The following is a 21,362-nucleotide window of genomic DNA, read 5'->3' on the forward strand; positions in this document are numbered from 1 at the left end:
ATAACTTTCGAAAACGGAATCAGAAAAATAGAAAATTCAAACAGATCAATCACTAGCAATGAAACTAAATCAATAATCAAAGTACTCCCAACAAATAAAAGTACAAGACCAGACAGCTTCACAGGTGAATTCCACTGAACATTTAAAGAGTGAATACCTCTCTTCCCAAGCAATTAAAATTTAAAAAAAAGAAAGAAAAAAAAAAAAGGAAAGAAAAGATAAAAAAGAAAATGCTATCTCATTTTATTGTAATTTCTAGCCAAAGGAGCATGGGACTAGAACACAGGATGTCTGAGCTTTAGACCACATCTCTGCTATGGTGAACCACAGAAGAGGTTATCACCTATAAAGACAAAATTTCTGTCTTTACATATCAGGGGCCTTAACAATAATAACATTTCTTACTTCTAAGAAATGATCTTAATAATCTGAAAATCAAATATACCTAAAGGTCAAGATGGGAATTATGATGATTCAGTTCACTTGTACTATGGAATGATGTGGTCATTAAAAAATAATGCTCATTAGAGTTCTTTTTTTTGTATATATTTTTTAGTTTTTATTTATTTATTTATTTATTATAGACAGAGAGAGAGAGGCAGAGACACAGGCGGAGGGAGAAGCAGGCTCCATGCTGGGAGCCCGACGCGGAACTCGATCCCGGGACTCCAGGATTGCGCCCTGGGCCAAAAGCAGGCGCGAAACCGCTGAGCCACCCAGGGATCCCCCTTTTTGTATATTTTTTATTGGAGTTTGACTTGCCAACCTATAGCATAACACCCAGTGCTCATCCCATTTAGTGCCCCCCTCAGTGCCCATCATCCAGTCACCCCATCCCCACCCCACCTCCCCTTCCACTACCCCTTGCTTGTTTCCCAGAGTTAGGTGTCTTTCATGCTTTGTCTCCGTCTGATATTTCCCACTCATTTTCACTCCTTTAGTAGAGTTCTTAATTACACACATGGAATGCAGAAACAGTGATGTAGGATGAAGCTAAGGTTTGAATAATTTCAATTATATATAAAAGAAAATGCATTTGGATAAAGGACCAAAAAAAAAAAAAAAACCCCACAGAAATGACTGCATGAGTAATGAGATTAACAGTGCATCTTCATACTTGGAACATGTATAAATTTTATTTAAATCTACTCACAGGGTAAAAAAGTCACGTCGATCATCATCACTGGTACAACATAGAATATAGTTCACAAGATATTTACCTGGTATTATGTAAGTTTGTAAAAATAATTTATGAACATTTCCCCAATTTCATTCCAGAACATGTCAGAACACTGAGAGGAACTAGGGATAGTTAGCCTGCAAAGAATAAGACTGCAGGAGAGACAAAAGGGTTGACTTCAACACAGGGAAAACTGTCACACAGAAGGTAGGGAATAAAACTAATATTTATTAACTGTTTAATAATGTATCAGACACTCTTTGAGTGTTATCTGATAGAGTCCTAAGAGGCAAAATAAGGATAAAAGATGGAAGTATTTTCCTGCCTCAGGGCCTTTGCACAGGGAATTCCTTCTACCTGAAATGATTCTGCCTCCACTCTATGTGGCTGGCTCCCAGTTCATCCTTTAGTTCTCATCCTATATAAGACTTCCTCAGAAAGACTGAGTCTGCAATAGGTCTTTTCTATAGCAATTACTGCATTAGACTTATTTTTTTAAAGGTCTTTCTCTAGGACTAGACTAAGATGTCATTAATAATTACTTGTTATTGATATAAAGAAGAAAGGAAAAGAGAGAAGAAAGAGAAAGGAAGGGAAAGAGGAAAGGAAAAAAGATGGGAAGAAGGGATGAAGGGGAAATTGGTCAAATAGGATGGACCTTGAGGGCATTATGCTAAGTGAAATATGTCAGGCAGAGAAAGACAAATAGAGTATGATCTCACTTATATGTCGAATCTAAAATGGCCAAATTGGGCAGCCCGGGTGGTTCAGCGTTTAGCGCCGCCTTTGGCTCAGGGCGTGATCCTGAAGACCCGGGATCAAATCCCAATCAGGCTCCCTGCGTGGAGCCAGCTTCTCCCTCTGCCTGTGTCTCTGCCTCTCTCTCTCTCTTTCTCTGTGTGTCTCTCATGAATAAACAAATAAAATTAAAATTAAAATTAAAATTAAAAATAAAATAAAATGGCCAAACTCCTGGAATGGTGATTGCCAGGGGCTCAGGTGAAATGGGGAGATACCAGTCAAAGCAGTCAAAGGGTACAAACTTCCTTTATAAAATTAATAGCTTCTGGGGCAGCCCCAGTGGTCCAGCTGTTTAGCACCGCCTTCAGCCCGGTGTGTGATCCTGGAGACCTGGGATGGAGTCCCACGTCAGGTTCCCTGTGAGGAGCCTGCTTCTCCCTCTGCCTGAGTCTCTGCCTCTCTCTCTCTGTCTCTCATGAATAAATAAATAAAAATCTTTTTTAAAAGTTATTAATAAAAAATATTATATACTTGTAAGTTGCTAAGAGAATACATCAATATATCTATATAGATTTATTTAAAGATTTTTATTTATTTGTGACAGACATAGAAAGAGAGGCAGAGACATAGGCAGAGAGAGAAGTAGGCTTCCTGCCTGATGTAGGACTCAATCCCCGGACTCTGGGATCACACCCTGAGCTGAAGGCAGACGCTCAATCATCGAGCCACCCAAGTGTCCCTATAGAGATTTATTTATATATACACACACACACATATTTTTTAAGTAGGCTCCATGTCCAGTTTGGAGCCCAACACAGGGCTTAAACTCCCCAGCCTGAGATCAAGACCTGAGCTGAGATTAAAAGTTGGACACTTAACTGACTGAGCCACCCAGCTGCCCTGCTAAGAGAGGAAAAAATGTTCTCACCACAAAAAAATGGTGAGGTGAGAGAGGTATTATTAACTAATGCTACTGCAGTAATCATTTTGTAAAATAGAAGTAATCAAATTAATATGTTGTACACCTTAAACTGACACAATGTTACATGTCAAATGTATCTAAATAAAGCTGGAGGAAAAGAACTATTTAAAGATTTCCCCTTTCTACTTCTTTGCTTTACCTCTAATACCTATAATAGCCTTTCCAATCTCATCAAACTCTTAAATGTTAAAGAATACCATATGCATCCACCCCTACCTCATGCTCCATATCCTCTAGAAAGTCTTGCTTAATTTCTTTCACTGAGAGTAAGTTCTACTCTTGAACTCTCAGAAGTATTCATACCTTTCTTAGAGCAGTTAACACTTCTTGATCTCATATAGTAATTATTCTCAAATATTAATTTCATATTCAAGTAATTTCACATTAGTTCTTGGTCTGACTCCCTTTTAGTAAAAATCAATAGTCTGATTCACTTTTACTCTTTCTTTTGGAAGAAAACACTTTTTGTGAGTATAAGAATTTATATGCTCATTATAAAAAACTCAGGAACTACAGAAAATTCTAAGAATAGCATCTATAAGTCCTTCTGTTACAATAATCCAGGTATAGAAATAAAATATAAGACTATATTAAATATATTATATATAATACACGATATATGTACACCAGCTCATTTAAAAAACAACACAAGTCCTATTACACACTGAATCTCTTCTTTCTTCATTTAACATTTTTATGACTGGCTTATCTTATCTCCCACAGTGCTTGAAATACAAAGAACCTTCACTGTATATTTTGCTTTGGAAACTCAACCCTAGCAAATCTACCCATTGATAAGACACTAATGCATTTTGGGGAATGATAAAAAAAAATGTTGCTCAGTATTTAGAATATTCTTTCACATGTGGATATACTCATAGTTTATTATTTTTTTTATTACCGTTTATATTTTCAATAATCCGTAGAAATCTACAAGAGAGAATTCCAGGTCTTAAATTTTAATAGTGAAAAAAGCAAGTTTCCACATCAGTTCCAACTAATTGTTAAAAAGAAGAAACTAGAAATGTGCTTCAGTATATTCCCATGTATCACACACCTGCTGTCTTACCCTAGAATACTGCAGGGGTTCTGTAAAGCCATCCTTTATCCTTTAAGCAATTTTGTACACATCCACTACGAAAATTCTGTCATCAGTAGACAGCATCCCTAAAACCTTACATTCAATGATGTTACATTTGGCAAAGCTTTAAAGTAATTAAAAGGCAGTTTTCTCTTGCCTATTCATGTGGCAACATCTACCTTTATGCTAAGCATCATACTGTGAATTATGTGGGGTAAAGAAGATAACACAATCCCCACTTTTAAGGGGCAAAGAGAATTAATATTATTGATTATGACCATAATCCAGAAACATGCAAGCTGCTTTACATACATTATGTGATTGAATCTTAAAGAAAGATACTATATTCCCTTTTATAGAGGAGGAAGCTTAAAAAGGTTTAGTAACTGTCCATTACCATACTAGCAAGTAGATGGCAAAGAGAACTCATTCTTATGCCTTTGGCTCTTCATATTATGCCTTTATTTTTACATAAAGAGATACACATGATTTCCTACCATAGTGCTTCTTGTCACTATTATCTGAATACCTGAGCTTCATCTCCCCTGTGATCAGTGCCCTGCTAATACTGATACCAGGCATACGGAGCAGCTGAACTCAAAATGCACACAGCTTCTCACATTTTAAGATACACTAGGCACTTCTAATGAAAAAATTTATACTATTTTCTAGAAAATACAATGAGCTACTTGAGCTTAGAAGCACCTCTCCAAAATAGCATGACCCACTCCCCTGACAGGAGGATAGATTAAGTTGTAAGACAAACAGAGAAGACCATTCTAAATATTCTAAATCAATTTCACAGTCTTCCCTTTTCATACCTTTCTTCTGGAAAAACATCAAGAGAAACTGATAACTTTCAGGGTTGTATACCTACATTTTCAACTTCATCATAAGCAGTCATTAATATACAAACAAGGAGGCCAAATACCACCTTTGTGTCCCACCCATCATGGGGACTTTTGGAAAAAGACATGGAGCAATGGCAAACTGATCTGGGAGAAAAACAATTACTGATATATATTTTATTTATTTCACATCAAATAATTTCCCCTAAGGTAATGGGGTCTCTACTCTGTGGAATGCTTTGTTTAGAGGAAATGGAATTGTTTAATAGTGAAGTTAATCATAATTTGGACAGACTTTATAGTTGCCCTTTGACTTATCAATTTCAGTAAGTAAAATTTCAATCAAGCCTAGATAAAATACACTAATCCTAAACAGGCCAGGTTTGTCACCTACCATTTCCTATAAGCTGCTTACCATAGTTTAAAAAAAGAGAGAGAGAGAGAGAGAGAGAGAGAGAGAGAGAAGAAGAGGAAATTTTAAATTAAATGCCAAACAGTTGCAGACAGCACTTGTTTGGCTGATTAACTTGTAGACAAGCATTACAAATAAATCTGAGCATGGTCTGCAGCAAATTAAATTCCACTGCTTTTAAGAACAAAGAATTCCTTGGCAAAGAGGATTAGCAACTTTACACCCAGGAATGCCAGTTTAATTTAATTGTTCCACAATCCAAGATTTAATATGCAAATATCGTTTTGATACATAACAGCGAATTTAACAAAGTGAAGAAACAAATTCAATATACAACCAGGCTGCCTTTTCTGAACCGTAATTATATACAATAAAGAAGCTGGCCAGGCCCCTCCTCCAACCCCCATTATTGGGATTGAATTTTATTAACATGAATCAGAACAATTGTAATTAAAGGTTAAAATTCTTCAATATATTCCAATTAAGAGTCTAAATAGCTGTACAATTAGAAAACTGTAGTTAAAAATCATACCTCAATGATCTTCTTGGCCTCTTTGTAATTTCCTGTTTGTAGGAAGGCAAAGAAGAGATCATACAGCATTGTCATTTCACCTTGTTCTTGGCTCACAAAGTTCATTGCTAGAGAGTAGAAGAAAAAATATAAAGAAACACAGTATCACTTGAAGTTCTGGACAAATATAAAGAAACTTTAAAAGAAATATTTACACTAACTTACAGACTAGTGCCAGTATCAACCAATTTTCTGTCACATTCCTTACCTAACAGCATACATTTATGACATTAAGTATCTAAGACTAGCTTTGGAGAGAACTGGTGAGGAGAAGGAGAAAAAACTCACAAACCCAGATCACCAAGAAATAAGAGTAAAAAATAACAGAGGAGCTAGTGTGCAAAACAAATAGTTACTAAAAGCAAGGATATTGACAGCACTGAAAATCTACTGATATTGTCCTTTTTAGTTAAGAAGTACAACAAAGTCCCCACTGGATGTGCTTCCCTTCCTGTTTATTTTTCTCTTCATAGTAATGGGTTGAGATTAAAAAAGCAAGAGGGGAAAGAAAAACAACTACAGCAAGATACTGGAGGTGACCAACCTTTCTGAATTAGATCCGTCTCGCCTTTCTCGATCAGTTTACATAAGATATCATGAATCCTTGGTAATACTTTATACTTTTCATAGCAGTCGATGGTGATGTCAAGAGCAGCACCTATGTCATCCCTTGGAAACATCAAAATATGAACAAAGTATATCTAGATGCACAATGACCAGTCAAAATGTACATGACTGGGCTTTAAAAAAGCCAAAATGGGCAAAGAGAGAAACAATCCTTATATAGTATAAACAAGTGTTCTGAGTACAGACATCATTAGCAGTTCCCTATTTCTCCTTCTTCATCTTTCATAATTTCACTTGCTAAATAGCACTCTTTTTATTTTAAAAGTTGGGCATGGATTCCAGTATGGGGCTTAAAGTCACAACCCTGAGATCAAGACCTGAGTTGAGATCAAGAATGGATGCGTTTTTTTTTTTTTTAAAGATTTTATTTATTCATGAGAGACACACAGAGAGGGAGGGGCAGAGACACAGGCAGAGGGAGAAGCAGGCTCCATGCAGGGAGCCCAACCTGGGACTCGATCCTGTGTCTCCAGGATCACACCCTGGGCTGAAGGCGGTGCTAAACCGCTGAGGCACCAGGGCTACCCAAGAATGGATGCATTTTAACCCACTGAGCCACCTGCGTGCCCCTAGATAGCACTCTTAATAAAGAGTCCAAATAAATGAAGGCATTCTCTGAGATTATAATAAATAAAATCTGATTTCAGGGGTGCCTGGGTGGCTCAGACACTTAACCAACGAAGCCGCCCAAGCACCCCTTGATTTCATATATTAAGTTGCTTTATAAGAATACATTATTTTTAAAAACAAAGACTACTATCAAATATTATTTCCAACTTCTTATGTGTGTTCATGGTCCTCAATAATTCTAGATTTGGGAAACACTATGAAATGTCCATCAGTAGCTACCAAGGAATTTTCAAATACTTTCAACTTTATCACTGTATTTGTCATACTGCCACCTCTCCAGGCAAGGAGGAAATAACATTAAGATTCATATATTCAGAAACTTATTGTGGCCAAAAACTAGGACATTCTTAAGTCAGTGAATTCCAGGAAAACCCTCATTAGAAGGCAAGTTTTTAAAAATTATTTCCAGGGATGCCTGACTGGCTCAGCCAATGGAGCAAGAGACTCTTGATCTAAGGATTTTGAGTTTGAGCCCCATGTTGGGCACAGAATTTGCTTAAAAATAAAATCTTAAAAAAAAAGTTATTTCCCATTGTAAAGTCAAGATTTCTCTTCTGTGGCAATAAATTAAAAGAAAAAGGTGCTTTCATTAAGTCGGAGTCTCTTAAGAGTGTGGAAATGCATTCTTGTGAGTCCTCAAAAACTTTTTCCCTTAAAAGGAAAATGACAGTATGAGAAATATGTAAGACCTCAGAAAAACTGTAGAAATTATGTGATCCAATTCTACATGCCACCCTCCTTTATTTTTAAATAGATGAGGAAACTAAGGCATGTAGAGACTCAATGATTAGCCTCAGGATACCATGGTAAACAGAGGAAGGCACTGCCTCCCCACTTGCCACTTCCAGTTGATTACATCTACTTACACATTATGCTCTAGTAAAAATACTGCTGCTTGTTTAACCTAATAAGGTGTTGCAATGTGGAAAAAGAAATGAAAGATATTTTTTAAAAGAAAAGTGTGAAATAAAAAAAAAAGGGATGCATGGTTAGTGACAGTTTATAACAAGTTCTGTGGAGAAAACATCTTGCTCTTACATGCGATAGTTTTCAAAAAAAGGAAAGCATTTTAAAAACTTCTTTTGAAGCCCTTTTTGGTCCATTATACAAATGTTCTGTTGCCCGAGACTGAATTACTATTTTATCTAGATTAAGATTTTAAGCTGTACTGAAAGGAAAATACCATGAAGAAGTGTTAATTTTACTGCAATAATACTGACACAGTGAAAGCGAGCCGATCCTGCCAGAGCTCTCTACCTTATCCCCTTCCTAAGCCCTGTTTACAGTGCATCTTCTGGCACCCCACAGAGTCATTTGAATTTTTGTCATTTGGGGTGAAGACTAAATTACAGGTTAATTTCAAAACGGCAAGTAGATGTTGCAGGCTAGATTACTGTCATACAAGAGAAATGCTACAGTAGCTACCACATATGATATAAACCTTTATATAATCAGTATTTCCCTTTCTTCAGACACAAGTTCGGTTATTAGCTTTCTACAAATCCATCTAATGGAAAACTACTAATATATTTTCAAGAGAACAACTAACATAAACTGATTTTTTTTTTAAGGGAGTATGATCTGCTTTTTCAGATCAATTCCCAAACTAGAAGAGTATGTCTCAATTGTATTTCCCCTACATTAGGTCAAAGCTATCAATAAATGAATGAATAATTGTTCTGTCAATCAAAGAGACATGTTAATAGTCTTTGGTCTCCAAATATATGCTTCAGAAGATTATACATGCTTAGAACAACAACAAAAAAGACAAGAATAGCAAAATGGAAATAATTCATATATTTGTTAGTAGTTTTAAGTACCACTACTTACTCTCAGGTTGCCAACAAAATGAAAATGAAATCTATAATGAAACATTTCATACAAGTGGACTGATAACAGAAATGAACTAATGAACTGGGGGGGTGGAGAAATGAACTAATAATTAGTACATTCTTTTCAATCCCTATCATCTACATTCTGACTTATGGTTGGATCATGTCATACTAAAAAGAGATAAAAATGTCCATCTGTTGTATAATATGAAGAAATCATTAATCTTTCCTACTGACGCTTAAAACCTTGGGTGATAAAAATAAAAAATATGAAGAAGTATCTAAATTGACACTGCTATGAAAATAGTTAAATACTCACAGGACATTTGAATTGCATTCCCACTTGATAAGTACTATATGCAGCTGGGCTATAGCCATGCGATCAATTTCCAGAAGTGGTGAGGAAAAGCAGATTATCACAATGGCTGAACCCAAGGACCAGTGTTCCCTTCCAGTTTTTTTTTTTTAAGATTTTATTTATTTATTTATTCATGAGAGAGAGAGAGAGAGAGAGACGCAGACACACAGGCAGAGGGAGAAGCAGGCTCCGTGCATGATCCCAGGTATCCAGGATCACGCCCTGGGCTGAAGGCGGCGCTAAACCCCTGAGCCACCGGAGCTGCCCTCCCTTCCAGTTCTAATTCTCTAATGTGAGGTTCTAAGAATTTCAGCTTATTAGATTCATCAACTCAAATGTTTCACACCGGCAGAGAAAATCATCACATGAAAGTACCACTTTTATTAGGCAAGATAAAATCAGTAAGAACAGCAAAATATCAAAAGGAAAAAGGTGGAAACTGCTTTATACCCAAGATATGGGACAGCACTTTACCACACAGTGTACTTCTAGGCTCTGTGACCTAGAATGATTCTATGATTTCCTTTGTCTACGTTAAAACACTACAGCAGATTTAAAGCACTACTCTAAAATAACAGTAATGTTTTGAAGAAATCTTACATTAATTCTGGATGCAACACAACTTTTGATTCTATGCTTTAGTCTGTATTCAAAATTCTGAAAGCTTTATGTACAAATGTGTCACAAAATTTTAAAAGCCCATTCCTGATAAAAATTTAGCCACTGCTTTCACAAACCTCAAATAATGCTAAAAGAAGGGATCCCTGGGTGGCGCAGTGGTTTGGCGCCTGCCTTTGGCCCAGGGTGCGATCCTGGAGACCCGGGGTCGAATCCCACGTCAGGCTCCCGGTGCATGGAGCCTGCTTCTCCCTCTGCCTGTGTCTCTGCCTCTCTCTCTCTCACTGTGTGCCTATCATAAATAAATAAATTAAAAAAAAAAAATAATGCTAAAAGAAAACCAACTCTGTAACATATTGGTATCTCTAAAAACAAAACAAAAAGGCAAACTCACTATGGTTTTTTTAACGATTTTATTTGCTTATTAATGAGAGACACAGAGAGAGAGACAGACAGACAGAGAGACAGAGACACAGGCAGAGGGAGAAGCAGGCTCCATGCAGGGAGCCCGACGTGGGACTCGATCCCAGGTCCCCAGGATCAGGCCCTGGGCTGAAGGCGGCGCTAAACCACTGAGCCACCCTGGCCGCCCCCCACTATGATTTTTTTCAACGACTGGACACTCCTCAAATATTTCAATGAAATACATAATTTTCATGAATGAAACTATATACTAATAAATAAGCATTTAAACACTTTTTTGATTGATGCAAATACAAGCTTTATCAAATTCTATGAGTCTAAATATGAAGGCAGAACAGAAAAAAGATTCTGTAATTCTGAATTTTAAGAACACATATATAGGGCAGCCCAGGTGGCTCAGCGGCTTAGCGCTGCCTTCAGCCCAGAGCCTGATCCTGGAGACCCAGGATCGAGTCCCTCATCAGGCTCCCTGCATGGAGCCTGCTTTTCCCTCTGCCTGTGTCTCTGCCTCTCCTTCTCTGTGTGTGTGTGTGTGTGTGTCTCTCATGAATAAATAAAATCTTAAAAAAAAAAAAAAGAACACATATATATCATAGGCTGAGTCTAGTAACTAATATGAACACTTAAAAGAGAGTTTTATTGGGGGCACCTGGTTGGCTCAGTTGGCTAAGCATCCAACTCTTGGTTTCAGCTCAGGTCATGATCTCAGGGTCATGAGATCAAGCCTTGCATCAGGCTCTGCACTCAGTAGAATCTGCTTGAGATTCTCTCCTCTCCCTTGCTCTCTGCCCTTCCCCTTGCTTGTGCTCTCTCAAGTTTGCTCTCTCTCTAATAAATATATCTTTAAAAAGAGTTTTATTTATTAATTTGAATGGAATTGGCCCATATTAAAATTAACTCTAGAATCTCCAATTCACTTTTTAAGAGAATATGACCCTATATACTTTAATTTCGCATTATTTCATGGAGGAACATCTAAAATGGCAAGCTTGAAGCTCATATGGCAAATCTGATATCACCTTTCATTTTAATCATTATTATGGAATTAAAATATGCTATCATGTCATTGAGAGAAAAATAAACACTGGACATACATTCACAGGAGGCATCCACTGACCAAAAAAATATCTACTCAAAGATACCAGGAAACAAAGCACTCCTAAGTCAAATTCCTTCTATACATAACTGCAAAAGTCATAAATGCATTTCACACAATCTTATACTGTTAGAACAACTAGTGACAACTACCTATTCAACTATCAGTAGCTTCAAACTTAATCTCCTTATAGTAAATAACTTTGCAACCTAGAGAGCATACTTAATTTAAACAAAAAATGACAAATATTGATTTTTTAATTGGAATAAAGTGCTTCAACACTATGCATAAAGTGTTAGTGAAGTGGCAATTTACCTAAAGGGATTACTGACTTGAAAAGCTCTCAAAATCTGAAATCACTAGAGAAAGGGGGAGTTTAAGGAAGAAAAAAAAGTTTAAAACTAGGGGAAAAAGCACTTCAACACTCTAAAAACAAACTATTCTATAAATCTTAAGGAGTTGTTCCATGTGGAGAGCAATCAAATTCAAGAGAAACCAGCATCTTCGTAAAAATTATTCTGTTAAGAGAACCAGCCTTTGAAAGAGCTAAATGTTTTTTTTTTTCTGTTCATCATCTATAAATGAGGAATCTTCAAGGAGACTGGTGTTGCAATTACAACTAATCCTCCCCAAAAAATTAACTGTGTTGAAGGCTTTGTAATTTCCCTAGGTACAATTTAGCTGTCACTTACTTTAAAATTTACTCAAACATGCGTTCCGAACAGCACTAACTTCACATGTCAAGTGCTTTCCAGCCAATTGAGTCTAAACTGGAAGTCGGTGTTAAACAACTGAATGATTAGACAAGATAGCTCATTTCCCTGCTCTTTTGTTCAGAATAAAATGCCACATTTACATTATCAGGCTCAACAGGATTTTCTGACAGAGGCAGAAAAAACCCTACTGAACACTGTCCGTACTAAGCACATGAAGCCTGTCATTTACCAATCATCCTTCAAAAAGCAATAGCCATGAATGTAACTTAATTACGACCCAATGATCCTTGACGAAAAATCATCTTATCACTGTCCTGTCCCCCTAGGGCAAATGAACCACTTTTGTCCTTTGGCACTGATGATGCTAAATTCTTAATTGCAATAATGGAGTAAAAGAGCCAAACCTCCTTAATTTCCTTTCAGCACATAAAGAGTTTTACTCTAAAAGGCATGCATTCCCATAAATAATAAAAGTATCCAGTACAAATGAAGATGCTAAAATTGAAGGGGAGTGTGTATGACAGAATAACTAGCATTTTAAAAAGTGTATTTCCCATTTATATAACATTTTAAAGTGCTACAGTGAGTTTTAAAACTTTTATTATAGGTTCATCTTACAGAAATTGTGACCTTTATGAAGAACTCAAGATTAATTTAGCAAGAGTTCTGGGAGGATTAAATATACAAAGTCCATGATTCACTTAAATGAAATGCATGTGGGCATATACAGATTATAGCACAAATCAGCAAAGAAAAGTCCTTAATGGAAAGCAGAAATTAAAGCTTCTTTGATCATTTGTACTAAATAATCCAGTTAAACAGCTTCAGATATTTTTCATATGCAATGAAACCAAAACGGATAAGCTATAAAACAAGTGCATCTGAAACTACATCATACAAATTTCTATGCTTTTCAACCTAATGGCCCAGATTTATTAATTTCCTTTCCTTTACCATAGCATAAGGACTAATCAAAAGCTCTTTTAACCTATTTTAAAGCATGTTTTTTTCTTCCTTAATATGGAGGACCCAGATTATTTCCAGAATCATGCACGATTTCAATTAAAAAAAAAAATTTAAGAAGTTACCAAAAAAATGTTTAAAATAAAATTCATTTGGACTACATGTGGACATGTGGCTTATAAAATAATCCTAACATAAATGAAACACATGAAGGTTTTATTGAACTCTGCATATCTTGCCATTTAATACAAGTATTACCATTTTGATAATACAAAAACAGATTACCAACTTCTTTACAATTTGCAAACCTGTTATTATTTTGTATTTCCCTTTGCAAATAACAGAAACAAAATTATTATTTTCCACACCCATAAAGCTTTTTATTCATTTTCCAAGTAAGAAACTGACATAGTATTACTTTCTCCTGTGTTTTATTTACTGCTGGGAAAATAAGTTTCAAAATTAAGATCTTGCTAAATTTTAAAGATCATCTTTCTAAAAAACCCAATCTCATGTATTTGTTTCAGAATTAACAATTTTTAAGTGACAGTCTCTTTAGAGTCTTTGCAGTGGCATTCCAAAAAGATGCTTTTCTTTGAATGAAAAGACAAAGATTTTGTATGATGTTCTGAAATATTTCATACTTTTATCTCAAGTCTGAATAAATAAGGCTTATTCTCCAGATGAGCTCATACCTGCTGAGGTCAATTACGTGATATTATTGAAGATTAAACATATTTAATTAAATCAAATACATGTGGACTTTTTGGCAGGCTATTGTAGCTAATCTTTGTACTGTACTTGTCATGATTCTGAATTAGTTATCTTCCATCAGGGAAAACACAATTGAAAAAAGTTTTCAAAGACAATTTTTCCTCCAACTTATCCAAGACTAGAAGTGCTACTACTGTTTTCTGCTATTTTATGAACATGAAATTTCCTTTATCTCCTCTTTATTATTCTCATGATTCTAAAAGAGTCAACAAAACCTTTTAATTATGATAAACTGAAAGATCTGGCTATGGAGACTATCTCTACAAAGCCAAGATAGCAAAAAAGACTGGACAAATTGGGGATCCCTGGGTGGATCAGCGGTATAGCACCTGCCTTCAGCCCAGGGCATGATCCTGGAGTCTCCAGATCAAGTCCCACATCAGGCTCCCTGCATGGAGCCTGCTTCTCCCTCTGCCTGTGTCTCTCATGAATGAATAAAATCTTTAAAAAAAAAAAAAAAAAAAAGACTGGGCAAATCAAAATAGTAGGTAATAATTTCTCTATGTATCTGAAAGTAGTAAGAAATCACACACAAAAAAAGATACTGATTTAGTTTCTCTAGACCAATTAATAAGGACAGTCAAATTTTACTGAGACACACAAATCTCTGTACAATCAGAAAACAGAGCATACTCCAGGTTAACAGCTGAATCTCATGATATTTCCATTTTCCTGTGGTAAGTTCTCCTTGGTTCATGAGCCCCATCTGCAGACCTCTTTTAGAAAACTTTCGTGTCTTCTCTGTCTTCAAAGTATTTCTATTTGTAAGATACTTTTCTACCATGGCCTCGTTTTCATTGTTAATTATTTTATTTTTGCCCAGTAGTGGAGGAGGGTCTAATTCTTCTGGGCACTGGGCCCAATTCTTTCAAATCCCTATGCCGAGCTCCACATGCAATTTGCGGAGATGGGTCTTTCAAACAATCAAAAATATTCTAGTAGGAAGCATATTAATTATAGGATTTCTATATAAAGTTGGCTGTGAACATGAGAACTCAGTAACATAGTAATTGTTTGAATCTCTATTTCTTTAAAAGGATGTAATGCTGAGATTGTGGAGGTTAAGATCTGGCCAATCATCTAACTTGATAAACTGTTTTTTGATTGGATGGCAAAGAAATTATTTCATGAAACATATATGTTATGTATCTCTGTGTGTATAAATATGTATACCCACATTTCCTAACATGGAGCCTAGATGGATTTTTGTTCCCCATTTTAAATTTAATACTAAACCATTCATTATAGTCAATTAATTATACTCTCTAATAAATGAAGAAAAACTACCAGAAATTTGGGAAGACTATGAGAACCACTAAGATGTATCTTTTATTTTTCTCCTAGCATTGACAGGGCCACATCCTCACTAAAATCAGAAAAATCCCACACACTTATCTTGATGAGCACTCAACAATATAAGGAAGTGTCGAAATCACTATATTGTACACTTGAAACCAATATAACTCTGTATGTTAACTACATTGGAAATAAAATAAATCAGAAAATGTCAATCACAAAATATGTAGATTAAAAACTGCATTAAGCCATGAAAAAGACGAAGAGAAAATATCCAGGAAACTTAAAAGAAAAAAAAAAAAAGAAAACAAATGCCAAAAGAAAACAAGATGATAATGATGCTTAATACTTAATAGTCTTACTAAAATGTTTCACTCATTACAAGAGTAGGGTTGATTTTTATGATCTGCACTGCAAATAAATTGGTCACCAACATGAGCATTCCAAATGTAAAAAATTTCAAACTCTGTAAACCTTATTGTGTCAACAAATTCATCTTCCTCCCCCAAGGCACAAAGATACCTTCTACAGTATTTTTCGAAATTAGAATAACTGTATTGGCATATGCTATTAAAATCAAATACCACATGGAGAAAAGGAGCACCAAAGAGATGCTGTTACATTATTACCTGAATGAGTCACAATGCATAATCAAAAGCCCCAGAGAATCCTTCCTTCTTATATTATTAATTAACATCTTAAGGCTCAAAACTGTGAAAAATTGGTTTCAATTTCATTTAATATCATCACATGCCCCACAAAAAAAAGAATCACACCACAGACCATTCCATTGAGAAGTAACCCATAGGACCACAGGGCAGCTCATCATTTTAAAGGTCACCCAGTCCATATGAAGTCCCCTTATTCGGTGGCTAATAACCTCCATGGCTTCCACAGCAGCACAGAGGTACTGACAAAGTATAATCCCCAAATGATCAGACTCATTATTTTAATGACAACATTTAAATTCAAAATTCAATTAACTTACTTTTCCAGATAGAGTGTGACCAATGGGGAACTTAAGGCAGTAGATGGTTTCGCTAACCCTAGAGTCATGATGGCTTCATGCAACTGTTTCACTGTTTCAGTTTCACCTCTTAAAGCTGCGCCATTTAGGATGTGGAAAAAGGACAAGAGTGTTGCATCTTTGATAAGAACATCCTTCTCTTTCATCTCCTTTAGAATGTTAATAGCATCTACAATGAAGTAACACAAAAGACCCTTAGGTAATTTCATGTAGGGAAAACAAACTGCTATTAAAACAGCATTTCAAGCCCAGCAGGAATGTAAATTCTAGTGTATAATGCCGATTTCAAGTTAATTACTACTTGCATTTCTAAACGAGACTACAATTATAAATCCACAATAGCATGGTTTTATCATTTCCCTGCAACTTTGACTACAAATTATAGATAGGGACTGTGTGCCCACTCTGCACCACATAACCCTGTACGGTCTGCCCTATAGCTGTAAGATCCTCCTAAATGGATGCTTTTATCGTTCAGAGCTAACATCTGCTAAATCACATCATTGTTTCTTCAGCAGATGGCTTGTCAGGAGGCCAGATAATAAAGATGTGTTTACACTGTATATACAGCCAGACTAATGGTCTGATACCGATAGGGCCTGTTTGCTATGTCGATACTAATTAGCCAAGCAGAGCCAATGAAAGCTTTCCAAAAGACTGCATGTTAATACATTAGGTTCATTAAGCTTCATTAGGAAGGCAGAAACAAACATTTTAGGATATGGAATAAGTGCATTTTTATAATGTTGTTCTTAATTATTGCACAAATGTTTTGACCGCTTTACAAAAAGTGATTTTAAAAAAGCAGGCTAATCCTTATAGTTTTGTCTTAAAAAGACTTGCTTTAAAAAATCCAATGTTCAAATCAAGTATTTTTTTCTATGCATTTCTCACTGTAAAATTTTTTTTAGATCTTCTCTAGAAATAAAGGGAAGAGAAGAAGGCTAAAAAAGAAAGTTTCAAAATAAAGCCCAATGAGAAATTTAAGAAAAAACAAACAAGAACATATGGTGAAGTATATGTAATTAGGCTTAGTATTATCTCAACAATGAGAAAATTAGAATATGCATATCAGCTATATAATCAGTGAGGCTTTCTCTGCAAACTTCTAAATAAAATCTTACTAAACCATATATTTTTTGCTAATGTTATTAAAAGTTAAGACAAAAACTACTGGAAAATTCATATTCTTAAATAAAGGTTATGTTTATAAGTTTTATGTTCAGCTTTCAGACATTCTTAAGCAAAAACAAAGCCATTAGTGCAGGCATATCAGCAAATTGTGCCATAAGTCATGATCTTCAAACTCAATCCAAACAGCAATGCTAATAAAAACTAGCTGTAGAAATGCAAAAAGCACTGAGCTGTGCAAATGTAAATGACAAGCTTGCCAATCCATTAAAACTAATGGCCTACACTGTCCATGCAGCTCTGGATGGATTCACATGCAAATTTGTATGCAAAGTGTTCAAGCACTTTGCAGGACATGATATACCATTAATATCAATTCACATGTTATTCCAGTGGCAAGATACTTGCATCACATATTTCCTTTATGTGCCGAGGCTTACCTTGGAGCTTGCCATGTTTTCCCAATACTTTTACAAGGCCTACATACTTGCTGGTGTCAAGGACAGCAGATGAATCTAGACGGTCACTAAAAATTAAAAGTACATTTATATTATGTTGAAGGTTGACTGTGAAAAAAATTGCAATAGCCATTTTATCCTTCTCAAAAATGCATCAGTTGTTCTGAATTATTAACACATGCCTCTACATTTCAGGGTAGGTTTATTTCTGAAGCCATATTCAAATTCACATACAATTGTATTCAAAAATCAAACACTAGCCATATATTGCATCACCCCATCTGCAAATGATATAAATTTAGGAACTCTTGTTTCATGGCACTTTAGGTGATTCTAACCTTGTCATAAACATTCAAATACTCAAAAGGACATATTTTCAATCAATAAATCTATCAGGATGGGAAACAAAGATACCTGAGAAATGGACAGGATGTTGTTTATACTATGGTCGAGAAAGGGAAATGTTAAGGCTTTGTAAAATAATTACCATCACCCCTGTTGTGATAGGCACTTATGTAGTCAATGGGAAAAAAAAACCCTTGGCTTTAAGGAATAGGGTGTCTTGTATTTAAGTAATGAATCCTTGCTGAAAACAAGCCATAATTAATCAAAAGGAGTCATATTATGAAATTTCAAAAACACTGACAAAAAATAATTTTTAAAAAGAGTAATACTCAATTTACATGATCCATCAAAGACTATCAGCATAAATGCTGATGATTTGCTTCAGTGCAGAGTACTCACAATTCTTGTTTCAGGTTCAATGCATCTTCTGCATTACCATGTCGACAGCACAAATTTATTAAAGCAGCATAGCCACCAACAACCATGTCTGATTCATATTTTGCTTTCAATTGAAGAGCTTTTTCCATGTTCTAAGATAAAGAACAGAAGTAAAAAAGGAAGAAATGATATAAAAGTAAAAATGTAAAATCTCTAGGTTTAGCATTCAGACTGTAGAAAAAGTTAACAGCACTTTAAAAACAAATAGATCCAGGTTATTAACTTCACTTTTCTCCTTGGTCATTTTATTCACCTTTTAAAAAGCAGGCAAGATACATATGTAGGGTTTAAGATTTGTTACATGTGATACAAAAACAAGTAATTGTGCCAAATGTGATGTTTTAGCTCTATAGGTATTATAAAAAAGATGTCCAAATTAAATATGTACCAAGTTAGCCCCTACTCACAGTCCAATTTCCATACGTAGAACTATATCATTGCAAAGTTAATCACAGTCTAATTTAATATCCAACTAAAGTGAAGAAATGTTTTAGAATTCAACAGTACCATGTTATAATCTTAATGTCAGTTATGTTTTTTTCCTCTAAAAACACAGGCATACAACCAAATCATATTGAACTAGAAACTGAAAAAGTCTAGTGATATACCACAAATTGCAGACACACACTAAAATGAACACAAAGTACAGCTGGACGCTTGCTGAAAAAAGGCAAGAGACCCTTTATCTCAGAAAGAGCTTTTTTCCAGCAGGAAAATGGAATTTCAATCCCTGCATTAACAACCTAGTAATATTTGACTTGCAAATGACTACTGCATGTATCAGTTGCTTGACAATCTAGATATAAGAGACCGGAGCCATGGCTTGAAAGGACATTTGGCATGTATGATAAACCTATCACGGCTGTTACTATCATTCACTTTGCAGATTATCGTAAACAAACTACAGCAACCCGAAAACATGCCATTCAAGGTGTAGCTGAAATTAGTTAACCTTTCATTTAATTGCACTTTTCACATGCATGACGTATAATAATCAATTGTGAAAATCATAAATATATTTGGCTTCACTTACTTTTATCTATAAAGAATTTTTTACCTTAATAGCACATTTGAAATATTTAAACAAACGTTACCTCTTCTGAACAAAGCGCTAGTATGAGTTGCCTTAAAACATCTCCTATAGGTTGATTTTCAGCTTTTAGTTTTTCAAGTGTAGACTCCAAAACAGATGATGGCAGCTGCATAGTCTACAGGAAAAGGAAAGTAATTCACTACAAAAGGAAAATGTGCCCCTTGTCATTCTTCCCTTTAAACTGACCTTTCCTAGAAGTATAAATGCTATCAAGGTCATTAATCTGGGGATCCATGGATGGACTCCAGGGATTTTTTTAAACTCCTGAGATACGCATGCAAATTTCTTAGATATGCTGATTTTTCTGAGATGAGAAACAGCTGTTATCAACTTCTTAGTTGTATACAGATGACAAAAATGTTAGGAACCACTGGGTTCATAAGGACCCAAGTTAGAATTCTCTGTAATTAAATGTGGTGGTTATAGTATGTAGAACCTACTTACTTTTCGAGAGTCAATCTTCTCTCTATCAACCAATATATTAACATCCTAAAATTGAGATTTAAATTAAAATTAGAAAACACATGGAAAAATGTATTAGCAAATGTCAAAAGTGAAATTTAGAAGTTTCAGCTCATTTTGTTATTTTTCTATCTTTTCAAAATCTTCCAGAAATTCTATTCATACTTCATTAACCATTGTAATAAATATTTTAAACACATTCTTCAATATATAAACAGTATTTACTAACCATCATTGAAAAACCTTCTTTAAATGGTTGTCATTTAAGTAAACGGTTTTTGGCCAGAAGCATCATACTAAATACAATTTTAACATGCTTTTATATATAAATTAAGCATTTTTTAAAATTTTGATTACTATTTCACACACACCTTAATCAATTCAGGAACGTGGTAGCTATCCAGTAGATTACGAATGCCTCTGTAGATATTTTCAGTAATTTTTACATTCTGTACAAAGGGAAAGGAGGAAAGAAAAAAAAAAAACAAAAACATCCTGAGTTTTAGACAACCAAACTGAAATTTGTCTAACAGAAATTATCTCAGACATAATTTAAGTCTCCAACTCGTGTATGTCATTGAGAAGTGGTCTGGTTGTACTTAAAAGCAGCAATTTCAAATCTAATAGATACATGTCAGACAGGACAGGCATTATATAGCAAAAAATGAAATGGTACCATCTCCTTCAGCTGATGGAAGTATTGTCTCAAACGCTCCTCCTTGGCCTGTACCTCTGAGTCACTCATGCTGTCAATCAAGTTATAAAGAAAATAGCCAACAGCTTCTGTGGAAAAAAACAAGAGAAAGCATTCCACTAAAATTACTGAGACTGTCATGTTATCAAGATTAATTTATAAGAAATCATTTTGGTGTGAGATGTCACCCTGATGAGAGGCTCTGAAATGGCAACACTGATCACTGAGGCATAGAGATTATGTGGTTTGGGAGCACATATCTAACTGGTGAGTGAAAGGAATATTAATTATTTTCAGACCGAGTGACAGCTTTTCAGTACTGAATCTTACTTCAATCTATTTTTTGCCACCACTCTGTGACAGAAGTGGTCCTGCCCAAGGCCTTACCCCTTTCCTGTCCAAATCACAAGGAGGAAGAATAAATAAATGCCTTGTACACATTTCTGCACTAATCTTTTGGTGGGCAATATTTAGGGAACACATAAAATTAGGAACTGTCAAATGTTGAGTATAGAAAGTTAAATAATTTTAATAAGTAGATACAGTAATCCTGTGGAGAGCTGCCT

The 21,362-nt window shown here is 35.3% G+C and overlaps 1 protein-coding gene across 4 annotated transcripts in view; it reads right to left on the reverse strand.

Annotated features, from left to right (window-relative positions):
• Positions 1–21,362, reverse strand: part of LRPPRC (leucine rich pentatricopeptide repeat containing) — a 109,219-nt gene that overhangs the window by 36,161 nt on the left and 51,696 nt on the right. For all 4 annotated transcript variants that reach the window (XM_055328717.1, XM_055328716.1, XM_055328715.1 and 1 more), the window contains exons 17-25: positions 20,779–20,885; positions 20,474–20,551; positions 20,085–20,129; positions 19,642–19,755; positions 18,509–18,639; positions 17,747–17,832; positions 16,137–16,344; positions 6,360–6,484; positions 5,777–5,883 (exon numbers count right to left, since the gene is read on the reverse strand). In XM_055328717.1, the coding sequence (XP_055184692.1) occupies positions 5,777–5,883; positions 6,360–6,484; positions 16,137–16,344; positions 17,747–17,832; positions 18,509–18,639; positions 19,642–19,755; positions 20,085–20,129; positions 20,474–20,551; positions 20,779–20,885 (1,001 nt within the window). The remainder of the gene's footprint in view (positions 1–5,776; positions 5,884–6,359; positions 6,485–16,136; positions 16,345–17,746; positions 17,833–18,508; positions 18,640–19,641; positions 19,756–20,084; positions 20,130–20,473; positions 20,552–20,778; positions 20,886–21,362) is intronic.

This window comes from Nyctereutes procyonoides, unplaced genomic scaffold (assembly GCF_905146905.1).
Source record: "Nyctereutes procyonoides isolate TBG_1078 unplaced genomic scaffold, NYPRO_anot_genome, whole genome shotgun sequence".
Classification (NCBI taxonomy): domain Eukaryota; kingdom Metazoa; phylum Chordata; class Mammalia; order Carnivora; family Canidae; genus Nyctereutes; species Nyctereutes procyonoides.